The 25,926-nt window shown below is 42.4% G+C and overlaps 1 protein-coding gene across 2 annotated transcripts in view; it reads left to right on the top strand.

Annotated features, from left to right (window-relative positions):
* Nucleotides 1-25,926, top strand: part of LOC113970685 (bifunctional heparan sulfate N-deacetylase/N-sulfotransferase 4) — a 104,758-nt gene that overhangs the window by 48,958 nt on the left and 29,874 nt on the right. For both annotated transcript variants that reach the window (XM_027689832.1, XM_027689831.1), the window contains one exon: nt 5,702-6,949. In XM_027689832.1, coding sequence (XP_027545633.1) covers nt 5,969-6,949 — 981 coding nt within the window. In that variant the 5' untranslated portion in view covers nt 5,702-5,968. The remainder of the gene's footprint in view (nt 1-5,701; nt 6,950-25,926) is intronic.

The raw sequence follows: 25,926 nt of genomic DNA, 5'->3' as shown, positions 1-25,926 counted from the left end.
ACAACATGCAGAGCCTGCTTTTATTCACCAGCTTCCTTCAAAAGGACTGGGGCAGTCAAAGCACCTTAATTCCATCTGCACTCCCCATTAATCCCACTGGGAAAGCACCAACTCCAAGGACTCAGTCCTGTAGGTCACACACTTCACCATCTCTGCTGTGATTGCGGGCACAACTTTCTGCCGTGACATTTTGGCTCTGTCATCATGGCTTTAGCAATAAGCTTCTGACCTTCAGATCATCTCTCAACACCTTCCTTTCATCCTTGGTGGCTCAGATACTTTCCTACAGATGTCATGAGGGTTGTAAACATCTGCAAGAGCAACTGGCTGCTGCTTCCAGCTCAGCTGCCAAGGGGCTGCCAAGCGACCTTGGAAAAGTCAGGCCTGTACCAAATAATGCTCCTCAGCTTTTTGAATTTTTGGGGAGTTACTGGTTAAAATGACAGATCTTATCACCATCACTCACGCAAGATGAACAAATACACTGAAAACTAAGGTACTTTTAAATTATTATTACATTATTTTAAATCTGGACATGGAGATAAAGTGTTTTGCCCGATGACATCAAAACACCTATATTTTGGTAATTTTGATAAACTAATATATTTTTATATCACCACACAACCTATGGAGCTGCTCAGTGAACGTGGTCACTAACGGCTACTTGTTATGGTGGTGACTAGAGTCACTCTGTCAATAAACAAGAAATACACATACAGGCTCTCTCTTCACACATTTCTCCTAAGACTGTACCTAAATTACTGGTTTCCAGGAGCTTCCACGCCTGACACTCCAGAGAAATCAGCAGTCAGCTATTTCTGAGGAAATATTACAACTGCTTATTATGTTCAGAAGTACTGAGGCGTCAGAGATCCATAAATTGTGACATTTGGAGGAAACGTCACCGAAACATCACGGATGGGAAATTTATGGGAGTTTCTGGGTGGTCCAAATGACTGTGGGGCTGTTGGAAGTTAATGGGTCAGAAGAAAGAAGTGCTGAGGCACATCAGGCAACATTCACCACAAGTGTGGTTTAGTTAAGTCTTATAATACATTTCTGCCACAAGTAAAGCAACACGAAGTGTTACATGTGAGCTGGGGAAACAAAGGAGGCAACGAATCTGTGAGGGAGGATTTGCTGAAGGAACAGTCCCATTAGTTCCCATTTGTAAAAGCATCCCACCAATTCCTGTAGAATTCCTGCAGAAGTTATAGCTGCCTGGCTAAAAGCATCATAGGTACATGTGTAAAACCCATCTCCAAAGACAACTCTGGCCACTCTGCTGCAGGGAGCCCTTCTCATCAAAGCTCCAATTTCTGAAATCATCTGGAAAAGCTGAAAGCCACAGAGAGATAGAAGCCAGAAGGGTCAAACAGCTCCCTTCCAAGAATTGTTTCATGCTAAGACCACTCCAGCTTTCATTGAGTGCACAAGTTGAGGTATTTCAAGCACTTTGCTTTATATTCATTGATTATTGACTTCACCCTCTGGCATCATTTAGCTTTCTGAAATCACACAAGATTACATGTGCACTATAGACTGACCAAACTGCTGAAAATACTGAAAAACTGGTGGTTTCAAATACAGATGATTATGCACTGAAAACAAACAGAAGAGATCAAAGTGCTGAGCAGCCTCTCCACTCAGAAATCATAAAACGGAAGCCAGAAGACCTGCAACAGCTTTTACCAGCTGAGAAGCTGCCCTTGTCTAGGTAAAAGAGTTTTCTAAATCCTTGTGGTGAGCTATGAGCAGCTGTCAGCAACACCCCTTATGAGCAAAGCCAGACTTATAAGCACAGAACACATTACTACCTTAAGCTTGAGAAAGAAAAAAAAAAGTTACTTTCAAGAAGCATACAAGTTCTGTGAGCTCCCTAAAAAGGTCTCTTAGAAACTTTTCTGGAAGGAAAAAAAAAAACCAAACACAAAAAAAGCTGGGGTTTTTTTCTCTCTGCAGTGAACAGAAACTCTGAATTTTTGCTAATGGTCAACAGGAGTCATATATCACTCAAATCAGTCACTTGTTTCTGTAATGAATGAGGAGTCATGCAAGGAGCAGCAAGCAGGTATCATGATTCATTGGGCTGCTGGTAAACGGCAGGAGTCATACGAGCTTGGAGAGGAAGGAAAAGAGGGAAGGGTTTACATTAGATTTTTAGCCTAAAGGGAAGTCTTATATATAGAAAATAAAGACATTCTGACTTCTGACTGATGCTGGAATAAGATGAAAGGAAACCTCTGGCCTGCCTGCAGGTGAATTACTCCCAGGGACACACTCGGGTGCAGACAGGAGGTTAGGAATGACCATAGTGCTCTGGTACAAGTGTCCCGCTCCTCTCCTCAGGGCTGTCATCAGCAACGTGCTCTTAACCTGCTTGTTCCACCACCAACCTCTGGAAGAAGGTCTGTGTGTAGGAACTGGAGCACAAGGGGATCACAGCTTTAATTCCTGATGCAATGCTAACACATGGTGTTAATAAGAGGCTGTTTCTCTTCACTATCACGCTATCGGTTTTAAATAGTCAAGTCCTAATCTCCCAATCAATCATCTTCCAAATCAGTGCACTTCAGTCATCAATCAAATCCATTTGCAGGGCGAAAGCAGGAAGTATTATTTAGCAAAGAGGCAGCAATTTTTAAACCTCCGTTTTTCTTCAGCTGCCTGAACTAAAGAAAAATTACAGTCCCTGCAGATGTCTGACATCACAACAGAGTTACACTGCAGAGCTCTGCTCTTGCTGGGGAAAGGCCCCACAACTGAAGATCTACTGAGAGCCCAACTCCTTGATTCCCTGACCAAAGTGTGCCCAGCTTTGGGCTTGACCCCCCTGCGGAGTCAATGAGTGCTCATCAGTGACCACAGGAACACAGGACCTCAAATACCGGTTTCTAAAACTCCATTAGTAACACTAATTATGAAATACGGCCTATTTTCATGTTTTTCAAATTAATATAGCACAGGAACTCTCCAAAGGTCTCTGAATTTCTGAGCGAATATAAAGCTGTTGAACTTTAAGGGGGAGAGTTTCAAAGGCACAAATGGCACTTAACTTCCAATTATGCCTTGGAAAATGTCCCACTAATGGCTAATATAGCTGATTTATTTTCATAAACTTTAATTACTTCACACTATTCTTTTTTACTGAACAGTATAATCAATTCAACAGAGCAGTTCAAACAAAATGTGCAAACTGAAAGGAAGGCCTGCTCCAATGCCAGGTTTCCATAGGGAAGTTTAAATTCCTTATCAATTCTAGTATTTAGACATCTAGATAAGTGAGAATGCTTGCACCTGTTATAACATCTGCATACAATAGATAGTAGTTTACATTAAACCTGATTATTAATATTTTAACTGGAAGAGATTTTACCAGTGTTATTATTTGGAGGAAATAATTTGGGATGAAGACGTAGTTTTGTTTTGGCTTCTATAAAGTCAGAGGCTTCTCATTTTAGTAATACAAGCAATAGTATTTGTGAAGTTTATTTTGACAGCTTGCAGTAGCAGTACCCAGGAGATCCAGCAGGACCGCAGATTGGGGGAAAAAGTGTCATTTCAGGTCTCCTTGCATGCTATTCTGAGGGAAAAATGTGCAATTTTAGGTCTCCTCGCATACCATTCCCTTGTGCCACAGGTGTGGGCTGAAATGTTTGCTAAGTACTCAGGGTGATTTAGCAGCACACTTCTTAGAGCAGAAGCCCTGGGTTTTATTTAATTTTAAACACAGGAGCCTTAATTAAGACGTTCTACCCGCCCTGGGGATTTCGGAGCCCCTCCTGGAGGGAGCGCGCCCGCGGGCAGGGCTGCGCGCTCTGGAGCCGAGGGGAGAGCAGGTGTCGGCTCTAAAAAGCAAGAATATATTGCCCTCTAGTGCCGAAAGCAAGCGGAGGATGCAGAGTCCGACGGGGGTCAATTATTTTTTTTTCCAAGACGCCTGCCTGTCTCACGCCAACACAACTAAGGCTTGTTGCAATCGGCTATTTTGGGGGGCAGATCACCCACCCACCCACCCCTCGAGGCTGCCCTTCCCACCGAGAGCTGCTCTCCTGAACTGGTAAAGCCCGGGAGTCGGGCTGAGTGACTCATCAACGTCACCACTACTCGAACACGAGTTCACAGAGGACGCTTCACTTGATCCAGTTTTATCTTCTGAGGAAATCTTAATTAGAGGTTTAATAAGAAGCAAAATCCCGGCAAGCAGACAGAACCGCGGAACAAGGGAAGCACCAAAGCGGGGCAAATACTCCTAAAATTATCAGGATGATTTTAATTTCCTTGTGATGGCTGTGATTTCTTTTATATTTCTTCTCTCACACGTGAGGAATTAGTAAATGCAGGACGTTTTTCTCGTTTCTGTTCACTTCTGTGCACGGGTAAACTCTCCGCCTCGCTCACACCTTTTGGCCCATTGCTGTGTGACACACAGCAGGGTCACTGATGGAATGGAATAGCCCACAATCCAGGGGGATCAATCTCCCACTGAGGAAGGTAAATCAGACACAAACCTGAACCTGGCAAAGTCACAAATGGCCTCAGCAACAACTCCCTCTCTCTAAATGCTTCCTACAAGCATTTTCCAGTTTTAGGTGCAAAGCTTAAGATAAATGAATAGTTTTCAGAATAAAACTCAACATGTAACCCAAGTTGTTAGAGGAGGACACATCAACTGCCAAGTACCTGCCTGGAAAAAGCACTTCTTCCCTGCAGTTCCAAAATTATCCATTGTTTACCATCTTGCATTGTTCCAACAGCCAAACAACATAAATAATTCAGGAAGATGTTAATTCCTTTATAAATCCATAGAACAGCACGGGCTATTTATTTAGTTAGCTTGAACTGCCTCTGAGTCATATGGTTTACTGTTACCAATGGCAATTTGTCATGATTGCAGGGAGAACTACCAGGAATGGCACAAGAGCTTCAGAGCCTGCCAGGCAGTGAGGTTTGAGCACCTTGTACTTCATCCATGCAGGGACACTGAAGGCCCAGGACACGCACCTGTGTGCCCACCCAACACTCACAAAATTCCCTTGTGGTACTTTTCACTCTACATAGCACCTCCCTTTGATCCCTGATGGAGGCAGAGGCATGCACAGCTGCACCCTGCAGCTTTAACAGCCTGCTCATCCACTTGGAAAATCCCTGCACAACCCTTATTGTTCCTTAAAACGACTGTGAAGTACTGATCACTCCAAGTACAGAATGGAAACTGGAGAGACAAGTCCTACAAGTCTTTCCTCAAAGTCCTCTCGCGTCTTTCACCTTGCTCACATTAATTTCCCAGTCCAACATAGAACTTATCACCCCTTCAAAATACTTATGCAGCTTGACATGGAATACATCCCCATGTTTAAATAACATTTACTTTTTCCTAATTTTGCCCTACAATCTGCAGTCGTTCCCATTTGCAAAAGCAATGAACCATTTCAGATAAGAAATGCTGAAAAATAGATACACATCCTCAAAAAGTTATGTTTAGACTTAATTTTTATACCCTGAGAACAGAGCAGAGCTGTTTGATGCAGCCTCTCCCAGTGCATCAAGAAAGCAAAGTGACACTGAGTGCTCCTTGAGCTGCTCACAAACTTCCCTCTCAACCCAGATTACCAGCATCAATCACCAGCCTTATTAACGTGTGTTTTTAATTGCTTTATGGATTTTATTCTACTTTCTCTTCTTTTCCTTCTTGTTGCAGATAATGTTGAGAGTTCTCTTCATTGATTATTGGCAGCTGCCGCATTCTGAGAAAACCTCTTTCAATTTAGCCTTCCGGATCCTTTGACTTCCCGCTCCGACAGCTTTACAACCTCCCTGACAGCTTCATAAATGCTCTGCAATGGTCACATGAACGTCTCGGGAGGGGAATCGGCACCTCTGCAGCTCCTCATTCCCATGGAACTTTAGGAAGAGAGAGAACCGGAGAAGCGGCAGGTCCAACCGCAGTTGGGAAGTCCCACGAAAGATGAATCTAATCGTGAAGCTCCGCAGAAGTTTCCAAACGCTGGTCATTCTCCTGGCAGCCTTCTGCTTGGCCAGCATCCTCATCTCTGCCTACTTCCTCTACACTGGATACAAGCAGGAAATGACCCTCATGGAAACCACCAGAGAAGCAGAGTGTGAACCCCTCCAACTTCTACCCTACAGGTCTGTGGAGATGAGAACAGCCAAGCCAATTGATCCGTCCAAAACTGATCCCACTGTCCTGCTGTTTGTGGAGAGCCAGTACTCCCAGCTGGGGCAAGACATCATAGCCATCCTTGAGTCCAGCAGATTCCGGTACCACATGGTCATAGCACCAGCCAAGGGGGATATTCCCCCTCTCACAGATAATGGAAGAGGGAAATACACGATTGTTATATACGAGAATATTTTAAAGTACGTATCCATGGACTCGTGGAATAGAGAGCTCCTGGAAAAATACTGTGTGGAATACAGTGTTAGCATAATTGGTTTTCATAAAGCCAACGAGAACAGCTCCCCGAGCACCAAACTGAAAGGGCTGCCACTGCACCTCTACAACAACGTGGCCCTCAAGGACTGCGTGGTGAACCCCCAGTCGCCCCTGCTGCGCATCACCAAGGCGCCGAGGGCTGAGAAAGGGCCCCTGCCCGGGGAGGACTGGACAGTATTCCAGTTCAACCATTCCACCTACCAACCGGTGCTTTTAACGGAGCTGCAGCCCTCCAGAGCCACCCCCCCGGCGCTGCCCAGGGCTGCGCTGTACCCCACCGTCATCCAGGACCTGGGGCTCCATGATGGGATCCAGAGGGTCCTCTTTGGAAACAACCTGACCTTCTGGTTGCACAAACTGATCTTTATCGACGCCATCTCTTTCCTGTCGGGAAAGAAGCTCACGCTGTCCTTGGATAGGTACATTCTGGTTGACATCGACGACATCTTCGTCGGGAAGGAGGGAACGAGGATGAATGTCGACGATGTGAAGGTAAGGCAAGGACTGGGGGATACCATCCCAGACACACGTGTGTGCAAATGGATGTTCAAAAACAGACAAAAAGCTTGAAAAATCTGGAAAGCTCCACTTCCTAATAAAGGCTCATAGTGCACAACTGCAGCCAGCAGATACAGAAACCACAATCTGAGATTACTTTAAAAGCCTGTTTGCCCACACACATCCAGAGATGCACCTGTGGATGTATGGAGGGGCATACACATGTATGTGGGGGATAGATATATATCAAAAATATCATTTATAGGCCTTTCCTGTATTATTTCTTTCACTATTCCTCTAAAGTAGACAGAACAATAGAAGATGGTTGCCTTTTTAAACCTCACTATCACTGTATTGAGAAAGAACAAAAAGAGCAAAAGAAAAAAAAAAAGCCAAAAAAATTACAGCCCAAATTTGAGATAAACATTTAAAGGTATCAGTGACAGGATGGAAGCACAGCATACACTGGAGCAAGTGACATAACCATCTGACACAGTGAACAGCCAACAGGGCTTCAGGGGCTCCTTTACACCTATTTGATGATCTGGAGTATCCAGGGATGCTACTAGATTTGTTCACAGTAATTTTCAAAGATGCGTGCAACTTGGAAGGAACAGACACAACTCTATAGCATGACAGTTATTTCCTTGTAATTTTCCACATGTGGGAATCATATTCAGAGATTAATTGAAGTCCTTAAGCATGCAATAGCACATTCTCAAGCCTTTATTCTAGAGGGGTTTTTTTCTGTAAATACCCCAATGCTTTCAAGGACAATAAGGAAGCCTTTTGTTTTGAAATGCAGATTTCTATTTAATTTCTAAATTCTTATTTCCGCGTCTACAATTTCTGTATTCATCTGCCTCCTCATCCGGACCACTGACGTATCAAAACACCCAGCAAAAGCAATATTCTCATATACAATTAAAACCATTTTGCACATCAGAACAGTTTGGGTAATTCTATTAGCCAAACCAGGCATATGAATGCTCATCAGGGCTGATTTGGAGTGCCTGGTGTCTTTGAGATCTGAGCACTGTGCACAAGCTCAGTGATCAAGTGCTCTCTCTCTCTGGAAATACCGGGGAAAATGCTCTGAGAAAGGGCTTGGATACAAGAGGAAATTAACTGAGAAGGCAATTGTGAAACAAGTTTTCCAGCAATAGCTTTCCACCTGCACATTTTTGAGAGCGTCTCTCTGACGTGGTTTGCTCCACTAAGGAAGTCTATTATTATTCCACACGGGTTAAAGAGCCCCCATTACCAGCAGAGGAGAGTCCACACAGAGACACTTGGAGATTCAGGTCATACTGTTCACTGGAATAATCTCATTATGCTTAAAAAAATAACAAGTCACCTCCTTTATTACCCAGCAATCAACAACATCGCCAGGCAAACCTCTCCTCCTGTGCTTGGCAGAGCAGCCACACTTCCACGCTCAGTATAGGAGACACGGCAAAAAACTCCAGATCCAGGGGCCTGAGTAGGAGCTGGCTGCTGTTAAAAGCATTCAGCATTATTTTTATATGCTGCATGCACATTTAGCCATCTGAAAACCCACCAGTCCACACTACTGAATATCTAGACAGCAACAAGGAAAATTTGCTAGGATCCAGACTTTCTGCAAGGAATGTGTGGTGAGCATTCCTTTATGGAGTATGTTTGAGTCAAGGTACGAAGGGAAGCTTTCATGCTTCCCACATTTCTCCAGTGCCAACATAGCTGCCCACTTTCATCACAAAACCACCAACAGTGCCACTCACGGGATAAACCCTCTCCTCACCTCAAACAAGAATCATGCCACAAACACAAACCATGGGGAGGAATCTTTGGCAGGCACAGGCTCAGAACCCACCTTCCCATCAAGTGTTCTTTTGGGGACAATAAAGAGTTCATCTCCCTCTTTAGATGAATGTTCACACACAAATCCACCTGCAACTTGACCACCTGTAGGTATTCTGTGGCTTAATTTCAAATCAGTGACGTGGCACAGATTTGTTCCTCAGGGTATCTCACAAACATTTGCTGCTCACATGGGTCCATTCTTAGAGACTGGACATTCCCAGAATGCATTAACACACAAACCAGAGCACTTGCTAATGAACATAACACCGAAATCAGAGTGCACTTTGGTTAGCTTACAGAAAAGGATAATTACAGCCAGTTAGAGAACAATCTCCCCAGTCGTTTGGGACAGGAGGCAATTGAGAACCAGGGGACCTGCCTTCGCCCCCTAAGGCAGAGCAGCTCTGCTCGAGAGGCAGAAATAACAAGCATTTAGGAGGCTGATGTTTAAGTGATGCCAAAGCATTGCCATGAAGGAGTGGCTGTGTCCAGCTGTTCACTTTGCAGGGCTATAGGGACTCTCTGTTAGACTCTCCTAAGGTGCCATGCACACCCAAGTCCCCTGGAAATGCTTTAATACACATCAGATGCATGCAAAAAACCCAAGTAAACAGCCCTACACCTCCTAACCTGGGTGAAAAATACCACTAAATAACATCACCCTGTTCAACCTCTTCAGGGACCAAACATAACTGCCAACCCAGAGGGCACAACAAGAAATGAGTCTTCTGATAACAATATTAGTATGTAACCATAATAATACAAGCCAACCTGTTCCCCTGTAATTACTTCCTGTAACTCCAATGTTTTTATTCCCTCGCAAAGCCTTTCCTCAATTAGGCGCTTCAGGGATAATATGGAGTTTTATAAAGGGTGGCATCAGCCAGAGAAACAGAGATTAAAGAACAGAGTTCTTATGGGCTGTGTTTACCACAGAAGATCTCCTAGTCCCTTGTGTTGTACAAGTTGTGCAAGGTCATGTCTGGCTCAGTAATTAAACAGGAACTCAGCAGAGCCACAGAAAGCTGTTTTCCCAAGCTTTGCAGAGATCTATCTTGAGCCTAGCAAGCCTCTGCAAATGAATGTCTCCCTTTCCTGCCTGCCAATATATTATCTCAGTGCTTGATTTTAGCAGGAAAAAGAAGTCATCAGCTAATCTGCAGAATTACTGAATTTGTGTACTTGCAAATGGTGTCGGTTCCCAACCACACAAAAGTCCACTGGCATCAATGATTTAGCAAAAAACTCTTAGAAACCTTTGGTTATGCTGTACCTGGAAGTGCCACACAGAAAAAATACAAAACTTTCACCTTTAAAGTTTCTTTTTAACCGGGCACAAGCAAAGCTGCACTACCCAAACAGGGAGTAAGAACTTGCTCAAGCCTTTCTATTTTTTGTTGCTGTAGTATGAGATAGAACAATATTTACTCACCCAGGAAGAGCTCAATGCAGTGACCAGGGATTTTTCAGCACCTTTCTCAAATAGGCTTTCTAATGTTAACTCAAAAACCCTGCAGGAGCACATTGCAAGCTAGGGAATTTATTCTTTAATAAATAAAACAAATAAAGTTTTTTTAGAAAAAAAAAATCCAAACAGACTAAAAAGCATTAGCCTCTCACTTTCTACCCTCCTCTTAGCTCAAGAATTTACACTGCGCCACAACTCCCCTTTTATAGCCTTCTTCCAGGTGGACTCTATCAGGAATCACCTGCTTCCCTCTCTTCCCTGCCTCTCCCAGGTGGAGCTGGTAGATAATCAAAGAGGAATTGGTCATCCCAGCACCACCATATCACACAGCCCCTTCTCTAAAGGCCATGCTTCCCTTTTCTGTAGTCCTCTAATTGCTGCCACAAGGGCAAGAGCATCCTTGGGCTTTCTGGGACACTACAAAATGATGGAGCTTTGGGATGTTATTTGTGTTACTGCTGACTGCAGTCCTTCCTTCTCCTTGTAGCCCATCTTGTGTTCTCCCCCCTTCTTCCACTCTGAGCTCCACTTACCTCGGTGGAAATAAGAATTGCATTAGTCTCTGACACCTCCTCACTGCCACAGTCTGCACTTTGTCTTTGACCTTCACCATCATTAAAATGCCTGGAACACTTAAAGGCTGTGATTTTTGGCTCACTTCAGTATTTTAAAGGCAAGAATTCATGTCGGAGTTGCATCTTTTGTGGTAATTCCAAATTAAAGAGTACTGGCTCAGCAGGAGGCTGAGCTCAACAACTGAATCTCTCCAGCACATGCTTTTCCTGATCTTTGAGCAAGATCAACTGCTTTCAGGTGGAATAACTGGACATGTCTGGGCCACATCAGAGTGATCAGTCACTACACAGCTGTAGGTGGGCACAGGGTGAGCAAAGCTCTCTGTGCTGCTGGGTGCAGAGAGGCAGGGCAGATGACAATGGATACTTGGATTTCTAACTCAGGTTTCTGAGGTGTTCCTCTGGATGCCCTTGCACCCATCCTACACTCAAACTGAACTGTAGGGAAGGTTATGGTGAAGCTACAGCAGCCCAACAGCTCAATCTGCATCCAGGTGCTTCCAAATGTCCTCACTATAATCCCCTAAATCCCCAGTGCTTGGGCAACACTCAAAACTCCCTGTGCTATAAAGAGACACAGGAAACAAAGCCCTTTTTATTGTTCATTCATCTGGGGCTTTTTCCTTCAGCAGAAGCTGCAAAGAGCAGTCGCTTTCCTGCTGATGATGTGAGATAAAATAATCATCCCTCTACCCTTTTAATAAGCCCCAGACCAATGGGCAGTTCAGGGAGAAACCCAAAGCAGGAGATGAATGACCACAGGAGGCCAGAGGAGACAGCCAAGCATTAGTCATTACAGGCTGTGTGGCACTAATGTCACCTTTTAAAGCACTTGAGAGCAGCAGTGAAGAGCACAACGAAGTGAAATTCTGGAGTTCCCACTTTTGGATGGTCCTAAAGCATTTAAAATGAATTTAAACAGTAGCTGAGAGGCATTATAAGAAAACCTTAATAATCAGACAATCTTTTTAAAAATGGGAGTGTCTGCTCCATTCTGCTTCATCAGAGATGACAGTTCATTCAATATTTTCCTTGTCTGGGTCTCCTGAATCACCCAATTCTTTCTGTAATAATTTGAGTGTTGAATACTGCTCAAGTGCCTTGTCAAGATACATCACACCAAATGTTCCATACTTCTTTTGCTTCAATAGACTGTTCTCTCATTCAGAATTTCAGTACCACTGTAGTTAAAAAACACAATTCCTTTGCCACCAGCAAAACATTTATTTTCCTCCTTGGCAGCCTGATGGATTGACTGTGTATCCAAGTACCCTCCCCGAATGATAATGGATTTGGGGTTCTCTCCTCTGCCAGGTTCCCACTGAAGATTTGGTAGGTCTTGACAGAAAACAAATTCTGGTGGCTCTAATTTTCTAGCTCATTTATTAAACAATTACATTCCTTCCATGTGCCTCACATTGTCACATGGTCTGAGCAAGATTTTCCCAAACATCTGAGAACTCACTCGGTGTTCTCCTGTCCCAGAGGACACACTGGTTTTTGGTCTGCAGGGTTACATGATTCCAAGCAGTCTAATTTGATAGTGTTTGTACAAGCATCTCAAATCTGGAAGGGTTGGGAAAAAAGTTGAATCTTCCATGAAGCAAGAAACTGAATTTAAAAAAAAAAAAAAATTGGAGAAAAATCATCCTTCCCGCTATTTACCAAGAAGACAATTTTTAAAAAGATTAACTGTTTTGAAATGTTAAAAAAGCAGCACAATGCATTTTAAAATATGGAATGGGCAGTTTTTTCAGTTATTGCTCTCATTCAGAGATTTCTAGTGCTCACAGCCTGACTCAGCACCACTGCCTGGTGACACACTCCTTTGGCTACACTCCCACCGATTTCCTGGATTTGTACTGATTTCTTGAATCTCTTCTCCAAAATAATTCTGAAGTCATAGGTTGTGTCATACTGGAGTATATTTCCAGGACACACGTGGTACTCCACTTAATTTAGTTTCATTTAGGGAATCCACAGGAGCCAAAAACCATGGCTGCTTTATAGCAGCCCCTTGAGAGACCTGCATTAACCTGAGCTTTAAAACAAGGCATATTAGTTAAAAAAGAGCAATAACAATTGCTTCCTGCACAACAAAATACCACTGTGGAATGATGAAATAGCCTTGTAGAAAGGCCAGGCAGTGCAGGCTGCAAGAGCAGTAGTAATTACTGCCTTAAAAGCGCTTGATGCAGCAATAACACATTACCCTGAATGCCATGTATAATGCAGTGCCTTCAGGAGCTGTGTTACTTAAGTGACTTTAAATATGCCTTTGTCATCCAAATGTGAGCAGAAGGAACACTTAGAGCAGAAGCTCAGCTTGGCACCAGTTGGCATTATTCAAATGATGGGAAAGTGGGAAAAGGGTGAAGAGACAGAAGGGTGGACAAACAGATGAGTAATGGAGAAAAATCTCTGAGAGAAAAGGAGAAATCTGAAACTTCAGTTGTTTAAATTAAATAATTAACTGGGCATTTTCTGTCCATCTCTGTATCATAAGGTAGTATGAAAACAAATATTTGACTGTGTCTGGCTTCAAATCCTTAGACATATCCATCCATCCTTATACCTATACACATATATACTCCCACAACTCAAATCCTGTGATCTTTATCTTTTCTATGACTATGGCCAAAGACCCCTCCAATTACTGCTTTTACTTATGATGTTTTACATCTCCACTTTGTCTCTTTTCCACACAGGCAGAATAACAAAAGGGTTTTTAGGGAAAAGTTACCAAATTGCAGCTTGTGCATCCCCAGCCTCCTCCTGGTGGGGTGAGAGCCAGGAGCACCAAAGGCACTGTTTAAGAGATTCACCTGTACAGGACCTTACAGTTTGAGTGTCTTTTTCTTTATTAAAATGGTATATTTTTCTCATTCTTGTCTTTACTGTTGAATAGCACATTGTAAAAAACACTCGCCCGTCCTACACTACTTACACAAAAATGATTTTTGATTGCTATTAATTAGTTTCTCAAAAAAAAGAGTACAAAAGAATATTTTTGGTCTCTTAGGCATTTATAATATTCTGATATAAGACTACTTATTAATTTAAATAGGTTGACAAAACTTCTAAATTTGCAATGGAAATACTAAATACTGTAATTTATCATTTCAACAGTCACACTATTTTATAGATAATATTTCATAATGGTCAGGAATTTCTCTCCAGAAATTTCAGGAAGAAAACAAAACCTTTTTTATTCAGTTCCAATTAGAATTTAATTTCCAAAATTTACAAGAAAATCAAAGTATAAGCTATTCCCAATTTCCTGCAAACCAGTGCATTAGTCAAAGCACTCTGGAGCTTTCTGGGCAGCGTTTTTGTTGGTTAGGGTTTGATTTACTGCACCACACTGGATGCATTGGAGTGTCCTGGTGTAGAACTCCAGCATTTATCAGTGATGAGTGGAGCAGATGACAAAAAGCTCCTGTATTTCCAGTTAAGGCTGGCACAGAAGGACCACCAGGGCAGCGTGGTGTCCTTCCACTGAGGGCTTCTCCATGAGCAGCTTTCCCTGCTTAGAGCCCGGAGTTTGTCTTGTTTAGGGAATAAAACCACGGATTATTAATTTTTTAAATCATAAACATCATTTACCAAGCCAAGATAATTCCTCTAAATATCTCTAAACCTTACTCTTCTCTGTGTTTTTGTTCTTTCTTTTAATTCCCACTAATATCGCCTTCCCAATACTCTCTGACCAAGGCATGGAAGAATTTAAAGGATTTGAGATTAGGATTTTAGTTTTCCTTCCTTCCCACTTGTGTAGCCATTTATCCTTGGACTAAATAGGGTGAAAAATCCTTCCGTAATGGCAAAGTGGCAATGCAGAGGAAAATGAAGTTTATATTCTTGCTACTCCATCAACTTGGACTGCTCCAGTGAAACAGCTTCTCGTGGCAAAATGTTGATTTATTAAATGCAGAATGTTTCACCAGAATATGACTCAAACAAAATTATGTTCTGCCAGCTCATCTGCTCTGGCAGACTAAAGCAAAAGTGGGCAGTTTGTAGAATATTAAAAAAAAAAAGTATTCCAAAGATCATAATTAAATGGAGCTTTGGAATTGCTGATCTTCCAGAAATTAAAAAATGAAAATAATTCACACTCTGCTGAGAGACTTCTTTAATATGAGAATATCCCAGGCAATGGATATTTCAGGTTTATACTGCCTCTTCATTTCATGTAAAAGCCAGAATTATTAACGTAGCTTTTACATTACATATTAAATCCCAAATACCAACACTGAGGCAATTTCTAAAAATTGTCTTGATGTTATATTTGAACTAAATTCAGATTGAATTAAAGCCATGGGCTTCAAGCACCTGTATGTTTTTCACCCCAAAACATCAGCCCTTCGAGTAAAGGCAGGATAAAGGATGTTGGAATTCACATTTTTGACAGCAGACTGGATTTGCTTGCCTTCCCCAAACCTCATGAAATATTGGCTCTTAAAGCTGTCAGTGATTCTGCAGAGCACAAGTGCTTTTTTGGTGGAGTTCCAATTGTTTTAACACACGGGCAGCAGGTTGTGCCTGGGGAAAAGCAGGACATGGGAGAGAGGCACAAGGGATGAGGATCAAAGCTGGATCAGGGCCATGCTCTCTCCGTTTTCCAGTAACATTTAATCCCCAGGGGCTGCAAAGACTGAAAACCTCCTTTGTAATAACATTTACTGTAAGTTTTTAAACAAATTAGCACAAATGTTTGGGAATTAATTGAATATACACGGATAAATAAGCATTAATCTATATGAATCTATAATTAATAGAGGCTAAATACTCCATAACCATATTAATGTAGGAAATCTTTGATGGAGTTCCAGGCTCAAGTGTGAACTGCTGAGGATACCCTCTGCATGGTTAATAATAATAACAAAATAATAATAATTATAATAATGCATTACATCAAAAAAAAAAATAGGTTCATCTGCAGAATGCGAATGCTTTAATAAAAAAAAGCTCTGCATGTGTCTTCCTGGTAACATATCCCGAGATTTATGTGCATCATAAACAAATATGTCTGTGGTATTATAAAGTGTGATTCCACTGTATTTGTTATTAGGAAAGGGAATACAGTTTCCCCATATGCTCTCACTATTATTTCTCCTGTAACTGGGAACATGCTGCCAGTACATTATCAGGAAATAAAAGCTACCCATCCCTGCTGTAAATATTCCAAGGTGGGTGTTGCAGAGGAGCCCCAAGTTTAAAGACCAGAGGGAATTTCAGGTAGCAGATGCATTTCAAAGCCCAGCAACAATATTCTCCTTTTAGTCATTTCAGGGGCTGGTTCCTGGTTCTGTAACCTTTGGGGGGTGCTAAACCCCAGCAGGGGGCAAAGAAGAGGGAATGCAGAGCCCGTGGAAGAGCTTGAGGAACAAGGAATATTTTCCAAAATGGAAAAATACCACCTATGTCTCGTTGCAGATTATTTTCAGGCTTTGGATGTACACCTTGCTCAACCATCCTGTTTGTCTAGCAGAGCATGAGCCAAGTGAAACCTATCCCAGCAAGTCAGGATTTATGATTTTTAAACAGCGACTCCCGTATAAAATAAAATTATGGCATTACCCTTCAGCTAGGAGAGTAATAGAATCTTTCACTTCAGAAATGAGTGGAAATTTAGTGTAACAACTAAAATTAAAAGGTGGATAGCTGGCTGAACGTATTTTTCTCTGTTTAATGATCCTGTGTTACATGGATTCATGCTTTACATGGATTCATCCTTTTCTACAGTTTTCAATGGGAATATTTAGAGAAAAAAAGTTCTGCCTTTACTGATTAAGATCAAAAGCAATTAGATGCAAAAGGGAACTGCCTCAGTAATACCTTGCCACTGAAATGCATGGGAATGGTTTGAAATAGGGATCTTTTTCAAACAACCTTTCTGTGCTTCTTTTGTTTTCTGAGACAATGCTATGCAAGTATTTAATGTGCTGGTGAGCCCAGTTCTCTTCCCTCTTCCTAAGTCCTAGAGATCTATTCACCATAAAGTTTGACAACCAGTATTCTCATATACGTGAGAACAGAGAAAACCCCAAAATTTCAGCTGTTTTGAGACTTATGAAAGGCCCACAAACATCAGAAACACTGATTTTTCTCTGTATTACTGTTGTCATCAGACATTAATACCTTCGGAAGACATACCCTTCTTCTAGGATCTGGGCTGAAGAACTATTCCTTGTGGAAGGCTCTATCCACCATGGGAATGTGTTCTCATACAAATGATAAGTTGGGCAAAGGGATGAGAGATTTCAGAATTATGCTCCCATTCTCTTCCAAGCAGCCGAGAAAACACGTCATAAAAGACATCAGTAACCACTCTGTAAAAAATGCTCACTGGAAATGTTCTCTTTCCCTGCCAAATAATTCACCTGGTGTTCTCAGGCACAGCACAGCATTGGTCCTGTGTCACTTAGGAAATCAGGGATGAGGAGCTCGAGGAGAACACAGGCCCACCTTCCTAACAGGAAGTATCGTGGATGGACCCACAGTGCTCCAGGAAATCCAATACATTACAACACCAAACAAGGTTGTTTGTCAGAAGCAGTTTTGGGAGCCCTGGGGATAAAGTCATCCCTGTCAGGAATGATTTAGCAGCATCTAGAAAGGGAAATTTAACCCAAACCCCTATTTCTCTCTGGTGGCCAAAATTCCCTGGGGACCTCCCACTGCTGGGGCAGGAGTGGGTATTGTCCTTGCTCAGAGTCTATTCCAGAGCCTGGAGATCCAGGTGATCCTCTTCTCTGCTCAGGGAGCTTTCAGAGAGGTGTGATGATACTTTTTAACCTGAACCATTTCCTTTGACTGTTAGAGAGATCCATCGTCACTTTTTTCTATAACTCCTCAGTTTTATGAAAAGTAACCCACTGGAATTTCTGAGGTGCTGGATTTCAAATGTATCAGCCCCAGCTGGTGATCTGGATTGATTTTATTGGAGAACATGCTGGCCTTTGATGTTTCCATTCAAGAGAATTGAGTAGAAACTTAACATTGCTTTGGATCTTCCAGCTTCCTTCTCACTGGACAACTCACTGCGCTGGCTTCGAGCTGGGAAGGATAATAAAGCAGGAGGGTTTTCTGGGATGGATTTTGCAAACTCCAGTTTTCAGTTCTCTGGACTACCCTGCTTTCTGATTTTCATGGAGAGGGTGGGCAATGCACACACTTGCATAGGGGAAAAAAATTAACAAAGCACACAGGCTGCAGGTGTATAAAAATTATTGGAGTGAATGATCTGATATTCCCATTACGTACTTTAGAAGGGGTTATAAGGAAAAATAGCAATTAATGATAGGAAGGGCAACAAAATTGGAAATATTGAGCATGTGAGTTTAAAAATATCCGTTCACAGATGAAAAAAATTGCCAAGGAAAGGCCTGTTTCTGCTCTTGCATTGGATATTTTGGACATTCCTGTTTTTTACCACTGACAGCAGGAAAAGAGAAATTAGTACCTGCTGTGAGTTCATTTCCCCCCCTCCCCATTTAAAAGCTTTAGAAGCTCTTATTCAAACATATGGAGGTACTCTCTTGGAGCCACTGGATCTATCCATCATCGTGCCAACACGCCCATTCCAAAAGCTGAAGGACAGACCTGAATTTTCAATATATCACCTCTTCCAATCTCTCCTTATGATTGAAACTGTGCTGAAAAAAAAAAAAACAAGCTTAATTCCCCAGCACAAAGCATATACATCAGTTAGTTTGTAAAGCAGTAAATTAAAGCAGAAATTTGAGATTGCTGGTAGGAGTTCAGAATTTTGAGATAAATGTCCGTGCTGAGAACTTTAAGGAAGTTTTATTTTTATGACAAATTTTCCAAGTAAATTATTTCCAAGGGCAGTAAAGGAACAGAAAACTACTCTGATTAAAGCTTAGTAGATCCAAATCCACAAATGAAAGAAGATAAATAAGGTTGTCTCCATTAGTCCAGTCCTTAAATAATTTACAGCAACTGAGTGCCCACCTAATAACAAGTTGGGGTTTTTTGTTGTTGGGTTTTTTTTTGCTTAGGGAAGCAATTCTGAACCACCAAGAAACAAGAGAAAGCAAGCACACACAACTAAACCAAACTGCAGTTGTTGATGCTAATTGTCTTTTATTCTGTATTTGTGTTGTGCCAGAGAAGGGGAGACTTTGATCTTTCTTTGGCATGGCTTAAACATTCCTCGAGTAACGTACCCTGGGTTTTCCTGTTGGTGACAAGCAGCACAGTGGCTGACACACTAAACTTTGTTTCAACGGGATCATGACCACTGAACCTGAATTTTTTATTAACATACTATTTTAAACCTTGATGTGGTTGGTCCCTTTAAAGCCTCGAGACGGTTTTCTCGTTCAATACTTATTTTAGGGGTTATTTTGGTGATTGATCAGAGCTGAGACCATGGCTCTGCCTCTGCCTTTCGGGCCTCTTCCTTGCCAGCTCTGCAATGGAACCGGAGACAGACGAACCCCACCTGCCTCCTCCTGCTTCCCCAGCCTGAAGGGCCTTTCTGCAACAGATTTCTTTCACTGAAAATGCTCCAGCTTTTGAGAAATTGGAACTGATAAGAAATAAGCTCTAAAGCCCTTCACTGCTCTGCTGGAAGTGCCCCCAGCTCCTATCCCTGCTGCAGGAACCTGAGGGGAAGGATCCTGTCCAGCCCTGGGGCTTGAGCCAGCAGGGTCCCCACAGCCACGGGGAATCACCTCCCATTCTCAGCCTGGGCACCTGCTGGTTTTCCCCTTCCAGGATTTGTCAGCAGACTTGCTTAGTATTCCTAAAAAATCCTTCAGAATCAGCAGTGATTGATATTGGAGTCCCTCAGTGATTTCCCAAAGAGGCTGTAAATCTTTTCAGCGGGCAACACCGACACAGGACAGCAATCACTGCTGGCAGGGAACTGCTGCAGCCATTCCCTGCTCCTGGGGGACCAGCAGCAGGTCCTGTGCATGCTCCCAGCCCTGCCAATGCCTTTGATCTTCCCCAGCCAGACACGGCTGGAAAATGGGAAGCACTTGCATTAACTCACCTGTGTGGCCCCAGTTAAAACAAACCCTGCTTTTTATTCATGCTCTTTACTTTTAATTTATACCTTTTGCCCTGTTAGCCTGTCCCCTTGCTCTTCATTTGAGCTTTTTGCTGCTAGGTGTTCTAACAAGGCCATGAATTCCTTTTTCCAAGATGAGGGACTGAACAATTTCCATGGATATTTTTATATATCTGTGCCCCCACACGTGAGCGGTTGGTCAAGGTGCTCTCACCTGCTGGGGTATCTGTGTCACAGTCCCAGCATCATCTCTCATCTAATACCTCACCAAAAAGCACCCTCTGAGTTCTCAGGGATGTTATTAACTAGTCAGTCATGAGTAGGTAGTAAATTTGATGCAATATCACCTCATTCATCCCATTCAGCTGAAACAAGCTGAACCTTTGCTGGGACAGATGCATTCCTCTGTGCTGAATTAAAGGCAAGTAGACTCCTGACAGTTTCCTGACTTTAGGACAGAGTTACAAAACAGCAGCAGAAGTAGATCTGATAAATTGGGTATTCCACTCATAAAGGAAAAATAAATTTCTCTGTTTGCAATAAACATATTACACACGAGTGCAAATCATCACTTTCTTCTTGCTTCAAATAAACCCACACATCCTCTCAGACCTCACACAAAGGCAGCCAGCTCGGGGGAAATGCTGAACAGACTGAAGTAATAGCTCTATAATAAAAAATAGATCTGCAGATAGAGCTGGCTGTGCTCAGCCCCATCCCAAAGCTGCCTATTAATTATTTATATGGCACTATAGATTAGCATAGCACTTCACAGAAATAAATACACAACAAGTGCAATCCTACCTCTCAGGAAGGCAGGACAAGGGCCAAATCCTGGTGTGCTGAGTGCTCTGGCAGCCAGCACTGGGAATGACACCATGTGTGTAAAGCACTGGGTGAAAAGTGTCTCCAGAGGGAACACAAATCCGTGAGGGTTGGCAGCCACCCTCTGAGCCAGGCTCTGCTTCCCAGCTATTCCAGCCAGGCTTGGCACAGGCACACAGTGTAAGGGATTGCAAAATCCCATTAAAGACTGGACTAACTTCAACCTCTAAACTCCTTTCAAACTCCAGCCAGTAGGTCAATAATGTGAATTCCTCACAATTCCTGCTCTGTGGTATTATCTGTTACGAGCACGTGAAGTGGTTGAAATCCTCCCCACACAAGAAATCATCCCCTTGGCTTCACGGGCTTTGTGATTCCTCCCCAAGCTGTGTTTTAGCAAGTGCAGACACAGCTGAGCTGATTGTTCCTCTCAGGACAGAAATTTGGGCTCCAAACTGAAAGCTGAAAATAAGGAACCCGGAATCCTGGTCTTGCAGTGACCCCATCAGTGATGTCAGCACTTTTTTTCTTTTCAAATTCAGTTTCCCTATCAGAATAATAAAAAAAAACTGGCTAGTTGTGATTGTACACCTTCCTTCCAATCTTTACTATGATTATAATTATTTTGTGGTATTCCTATCAATTCCAGTTCCACTGGCTTTGAAAATTGCCAAGACCACATCAGGCATAGTCAGATTTTTTTTTTTCCTAGCATAGATTTTCAGGGAATGAGCAAGAGCAGGAAGAGGCAATCAAAAAAAAAATCACATCCTGACAGCAGCTGCTTGCAGTGCAGAGAAACATCACTGAAAACATTCTCTGCTTTTTTTCCTTCCCTACAAATTTTCAGTTGGAAATCAAGAGCCAAACTACTACTTTGTAGTCCTCCAACTTTCCACAGACCACCAGCAAATCGCTGCAAGGAACAGCTTGGGAATGAACCTCAGGGCTCTATAACTGCAAAAGCACCTAAGGACAGATGTTAGGGACAAAAATGAATAAATGCATTAAAAGACTTCTTGGCATTAATAACAGCTATGTGCCAGAGAAGCCTGAGAAAACTGTCTTGAAGTGAAAACCAATTTTGGTTGGGAGGGATTTCTGGAGGTGATCTAATCTAAGCCCCTGCTCAAAGCAGAGGTAATGTCGAAGTTAGATATGTGCAAATATTTGCACATATTTTCTATCTCCAGCACATATAAAGAAATAGAAAAGTGTATCTAGTGAGCATATATATAGATATTATATACACACACACGAGACAGAAAAAACCTGCAGCAGTGGAATCACTTTCCAGCACTAGGATCTGCTCCCAAATGAATAATGACTTTGAGTAATGGCAAGTGAGCCCATTTTTGACAAGATTCTCAGTCATATCCCTCAGCAGGTGATGGGACAATGTAACCTTGGCCAAGTACCCCTGGGATGCCAGACACTGGCACATCCTCCCACGCCAGAAGCACTTCCTAGAACGAGTTTGTGCAAGCAAAATAATTCAAGATGACAGCAAATTACAGATACAATGGAAAACAGGAATATCTGACTTCCCCTCCTTCCCTTGATCTCCTTCCAAAGGGAGTGAAGAGCTACATCCTTTCTCATCTGCCCTCCACACTGTGCAGCCCTCAGGAACAGGCTCTATAGTGATTTAGAATCATGATTCCTTGGGCATGGAATGAAATGCCTGGAATGCCCCATAGGCTGGGCACTCTGGGCACCACGACCACAAGGACAGGAACCTCCAGGACCTTGAGGTTTTGTTGCTTCCCAAAATTCCCATTGCCAATGTTGCCTCTGGAAGGGCACGTGTTTGACCAGGAGCTCTAATGACATCTTGGGCTTTCTGCCCTTCCTGTCTCCAACACTTTCCCTGCCCATGAACCAACATTGGCCAGCCTGCCCTTAAAATGTGACCAGGTATGGAATGCTAGACAAAGGACAAGGATCTGTGTAGTATTTCCCACCACTAACCTTTTTTTGGTTTAACTAAAGTTTCCATTTGTGTATCCGACCCCCTGTTGGAGCACTTGCACACACCCAAACCCAGGGCTGCATTTCCCACCTTGTCTCACTACAAACAGCCCCAGCATTGACCACTTTTGCCTCACTTTCCCCCATAAGAAACATGAGCTCACATTTTGTTGGCTCAATTAATCTGGCTCTGTCCTCTTCACCCTAGAAATCATTGCACATGCAAAGAAGGGCTCACGCTTTAGCAGCACTATTGATCCACCCAGACCTTTGGGTGAGGAGTAAAGCCTCTTTAATTACTTTGGCTGACTTTCAGGTTTGGTGTTGTTTGTTTTTTTTTAACTAGTACCACATTTTAGTGTTGTTATCACTTAGCCTAGATTCGGAGTTTTGCTCCCCAGAGAAACACTTCCTACCTCAGCCTGGCCTGCCCAAAATCAGAAATGGCCATTCTTCTCCCTTCTCTAAGGATTTGATAACCCCTACACTTTCCTTAGCCAGAGGTGTTTTGACCTTTAATTAAAAGGAAAATTTGTTGTCTTCCATTCAGGAGGCAGCAAATAATGAACTCATTAAAATGAGGTTAGTGCTCAGGCCTTAGAGCAATAAGAGCCCAAGTCTCATTAGCAGCTAACAATCCAGAGCACAGCACATAAATAAACCTAATATGGCAGAGCAAAATGCCTTGGTGCATTAAATTCGAGCAGAATCAAATGTTTACAGTCAATGATGTCTGGGGCATGAAGTTTTAATGTACTTAATGAAGGAAAGCAAATTGCTTCCTATTAGGCATGAAATGTTCCTGCAGAAATCGCCCCAAAAAGTTTATTATGTAAATGAAGGACAGAGTTATAATTAAAAAGGACAGAGCAGGAAAATATCACTTCTTCCTAATAGATGCACCAATTATGAAGAATAAAGACATGGCAACTTCAAATCCACAAAAGGTAATTATATGGATTAATGTAAAAGGCTGCTGAATGTAAATGCAACATAAAGAAGAAACTATATCTTGTGGGTGTCAGAGAGAGGCTTCATTGACAAAGCAAAGAATCAATTAACAGAAGGAAAACCGTGAGTTTTTGAGAGATTCCAGGCAATTAAGGGTTTGTGTTTGAAAGAACAGCTTAGATTACCTTAAAAAACACCCTCTTTTTGCTTAGCCTGGCATGGAAACATGTTCCATGTGCAGGTGAGTTCCATGGTTCTTTCCTTGGAGAATGATTAAGTATGATCTATTTAACTGTTTTTTCATATTAAGGATGTAGGAGACATTACTCCCCTTCCCCCAAACAGTCAAGTAGTGACAAAATAAGTTTGGACTGGTTTAACTGACAAGATCTTCTTAGTACTGAAAAGAGGTGAGGTCATAAAACTGAAATTTGGCTGCACATTATATAAATTAATATGCATATATGGAAATGCCAATGAAATAAAAAAGCCTTTAGGATCAAGCCAAATCCAGTTTGAGTGACAGATTTGCCCTTTAGACAGAGAAAAACGCTTGACACGCTGCAGGTTATAGGATTTACATCTTAATCCTTGCTCTGTGTTTGCAGTGAGACCTCACCAGGCTGGAAGGCTCCTGCCCATCCCACAGTTCTGTCATCTTATGGAGATGTGAGGGAAAAGGAGAGGGAAAAGCCAGGCTGATCTAATGATGATCGTTTCGTGCACCTCCTTGCACTATATGTTAAGTGACGATAATTTCTCGAGATGTTCTTTCCTCAAAGGGAAATTAAATTGATTTTGCTCAGCCCATCAGTCTTTCTCAACGTCTCTAAAATGCCGTACATAGCCCGGAAAATGATGTTCTAAAATGTAATGACTCAGATTCCGTGCTTCTGACTTTAATGGTGTCAATTTGGTGCCAGGTTTTGCCAGCTGGGGGTTCTCCTCAATGTCTCAGCTAACAGTGGTGTTGATCTCCGAGGTTTTACATTTTAGTGAGCGTTTAGTTGTTATATATTATGTAAATATAGTCCCACATGTGAAATTGTCACAGGGCTGAAATAATCAACTTACTAAATGTCTGGCAAGACAGGCTGCAAACCATACTGCTACCTTAATATTTAATGCTAAAGCACGAGATTTACTGTCCTTGCTTTACTTCATTTCCTTTAGCAAGGAGAAGAATTTGCTTGGTGACTGCTGTAGCTGGTAAACACCCTCTTTGCTTTACACCTTCCTTTGCCACCTAATAAATGGTTCTATTTAAAAAATGAAGGCAGAGGCACAATGCCTGCCAACCTTTTGTGTCACACTCACACACCTCAGCTGCTTAAACCTGGTGTCATCATTTACACCGGACCGGAGATACCTTTGGTTTACTGTCCCAGGTGGAGGTGGTGGTTGTTGCAGTTTAAATTAGAGCAGTGGGCTCAGCAAAAAGGCAAAAAACCTATTTTCCTGTGATGTTAAGTGAAATTAGCAATGACCACACAAAATGTGATTTTTTCAAATGAGGGACAACATCAGCTGGGCTGGGAGCGCGTGTAAAGCACCGCAATCATTTTATCGCTGAACTCTGCAAGAAGGTGATCGATAGAAATGTTATTAATAGATAATAGGAGAAGTTCTCGAGAGCCACATAATGGAGACGCCAAAAATTGATGAAAATAAGAGTTTATAACCCATTCAGCATTGGCAAGACCAATAGGGAGATAAATGCACTGCCCATCTCACATGTAGCTCGCTCACATTCTGTGGGCTGGTGATTGGAAGTGCACAAGGAGCAGCTTTAGAAGCAGTGCCAGGTTGACAACTAATAGTAAATGTAAATAGCTCACACAGACTGAACCATCCTTTCTCCTTCTCCACTAACTGGAAATATGTCCAAGGAAAAAATGGATAGGTGAGCAAGACTACACCTATTTCTTCTATAAGCAGCACCCTTTCCCCCCATTTCATTTAGAGTGGGCCAATCTTTTACCTGAAGGAGAGACTAATAATAGACAGGGATTTATTACCTGACCTGGACATCTCTTGTACCATAGATCAAAACTAGAATTTTGCTCCTTCACACTTAGGCCTCAGTTTGCTATTCAGACACAATCCATAATGTTTCTGCAGGTAAGTCAATCCCAGTGCCTCCCTGTCTGGATGGCAAGTAGTATTCCTAATTTTACTGCGGGTTTTAAGCACATTTTATCAAGCTTCAGCAGTAACCCAGAGCATGGGGGACTTGATGAGCCAGTATATTGCTGTCTCTGAATGGCTGGATCCAAGTCCTGCCATAGAT

This window comes from Neopelma chrysocephalum, unplaced genomic scaffold (assembly GCF_003984885.1).
Source record: "Neopelma chrysocephalum unplaced genomic scaffold, ASM398488v2 Primary Assembly neopelma1_78, whole genome shotgun sequence".
In the NCBI taxonomy this organism is placed as follows: Eukaryota; Metazoa; Chordata; class Aves; order Passeriformes; family Pipridae; genus Neopelma; species Neopelma chrysocephalum.
This window is presented reverse-complemented; position numbering and strand designations above follow the sequence as displayed.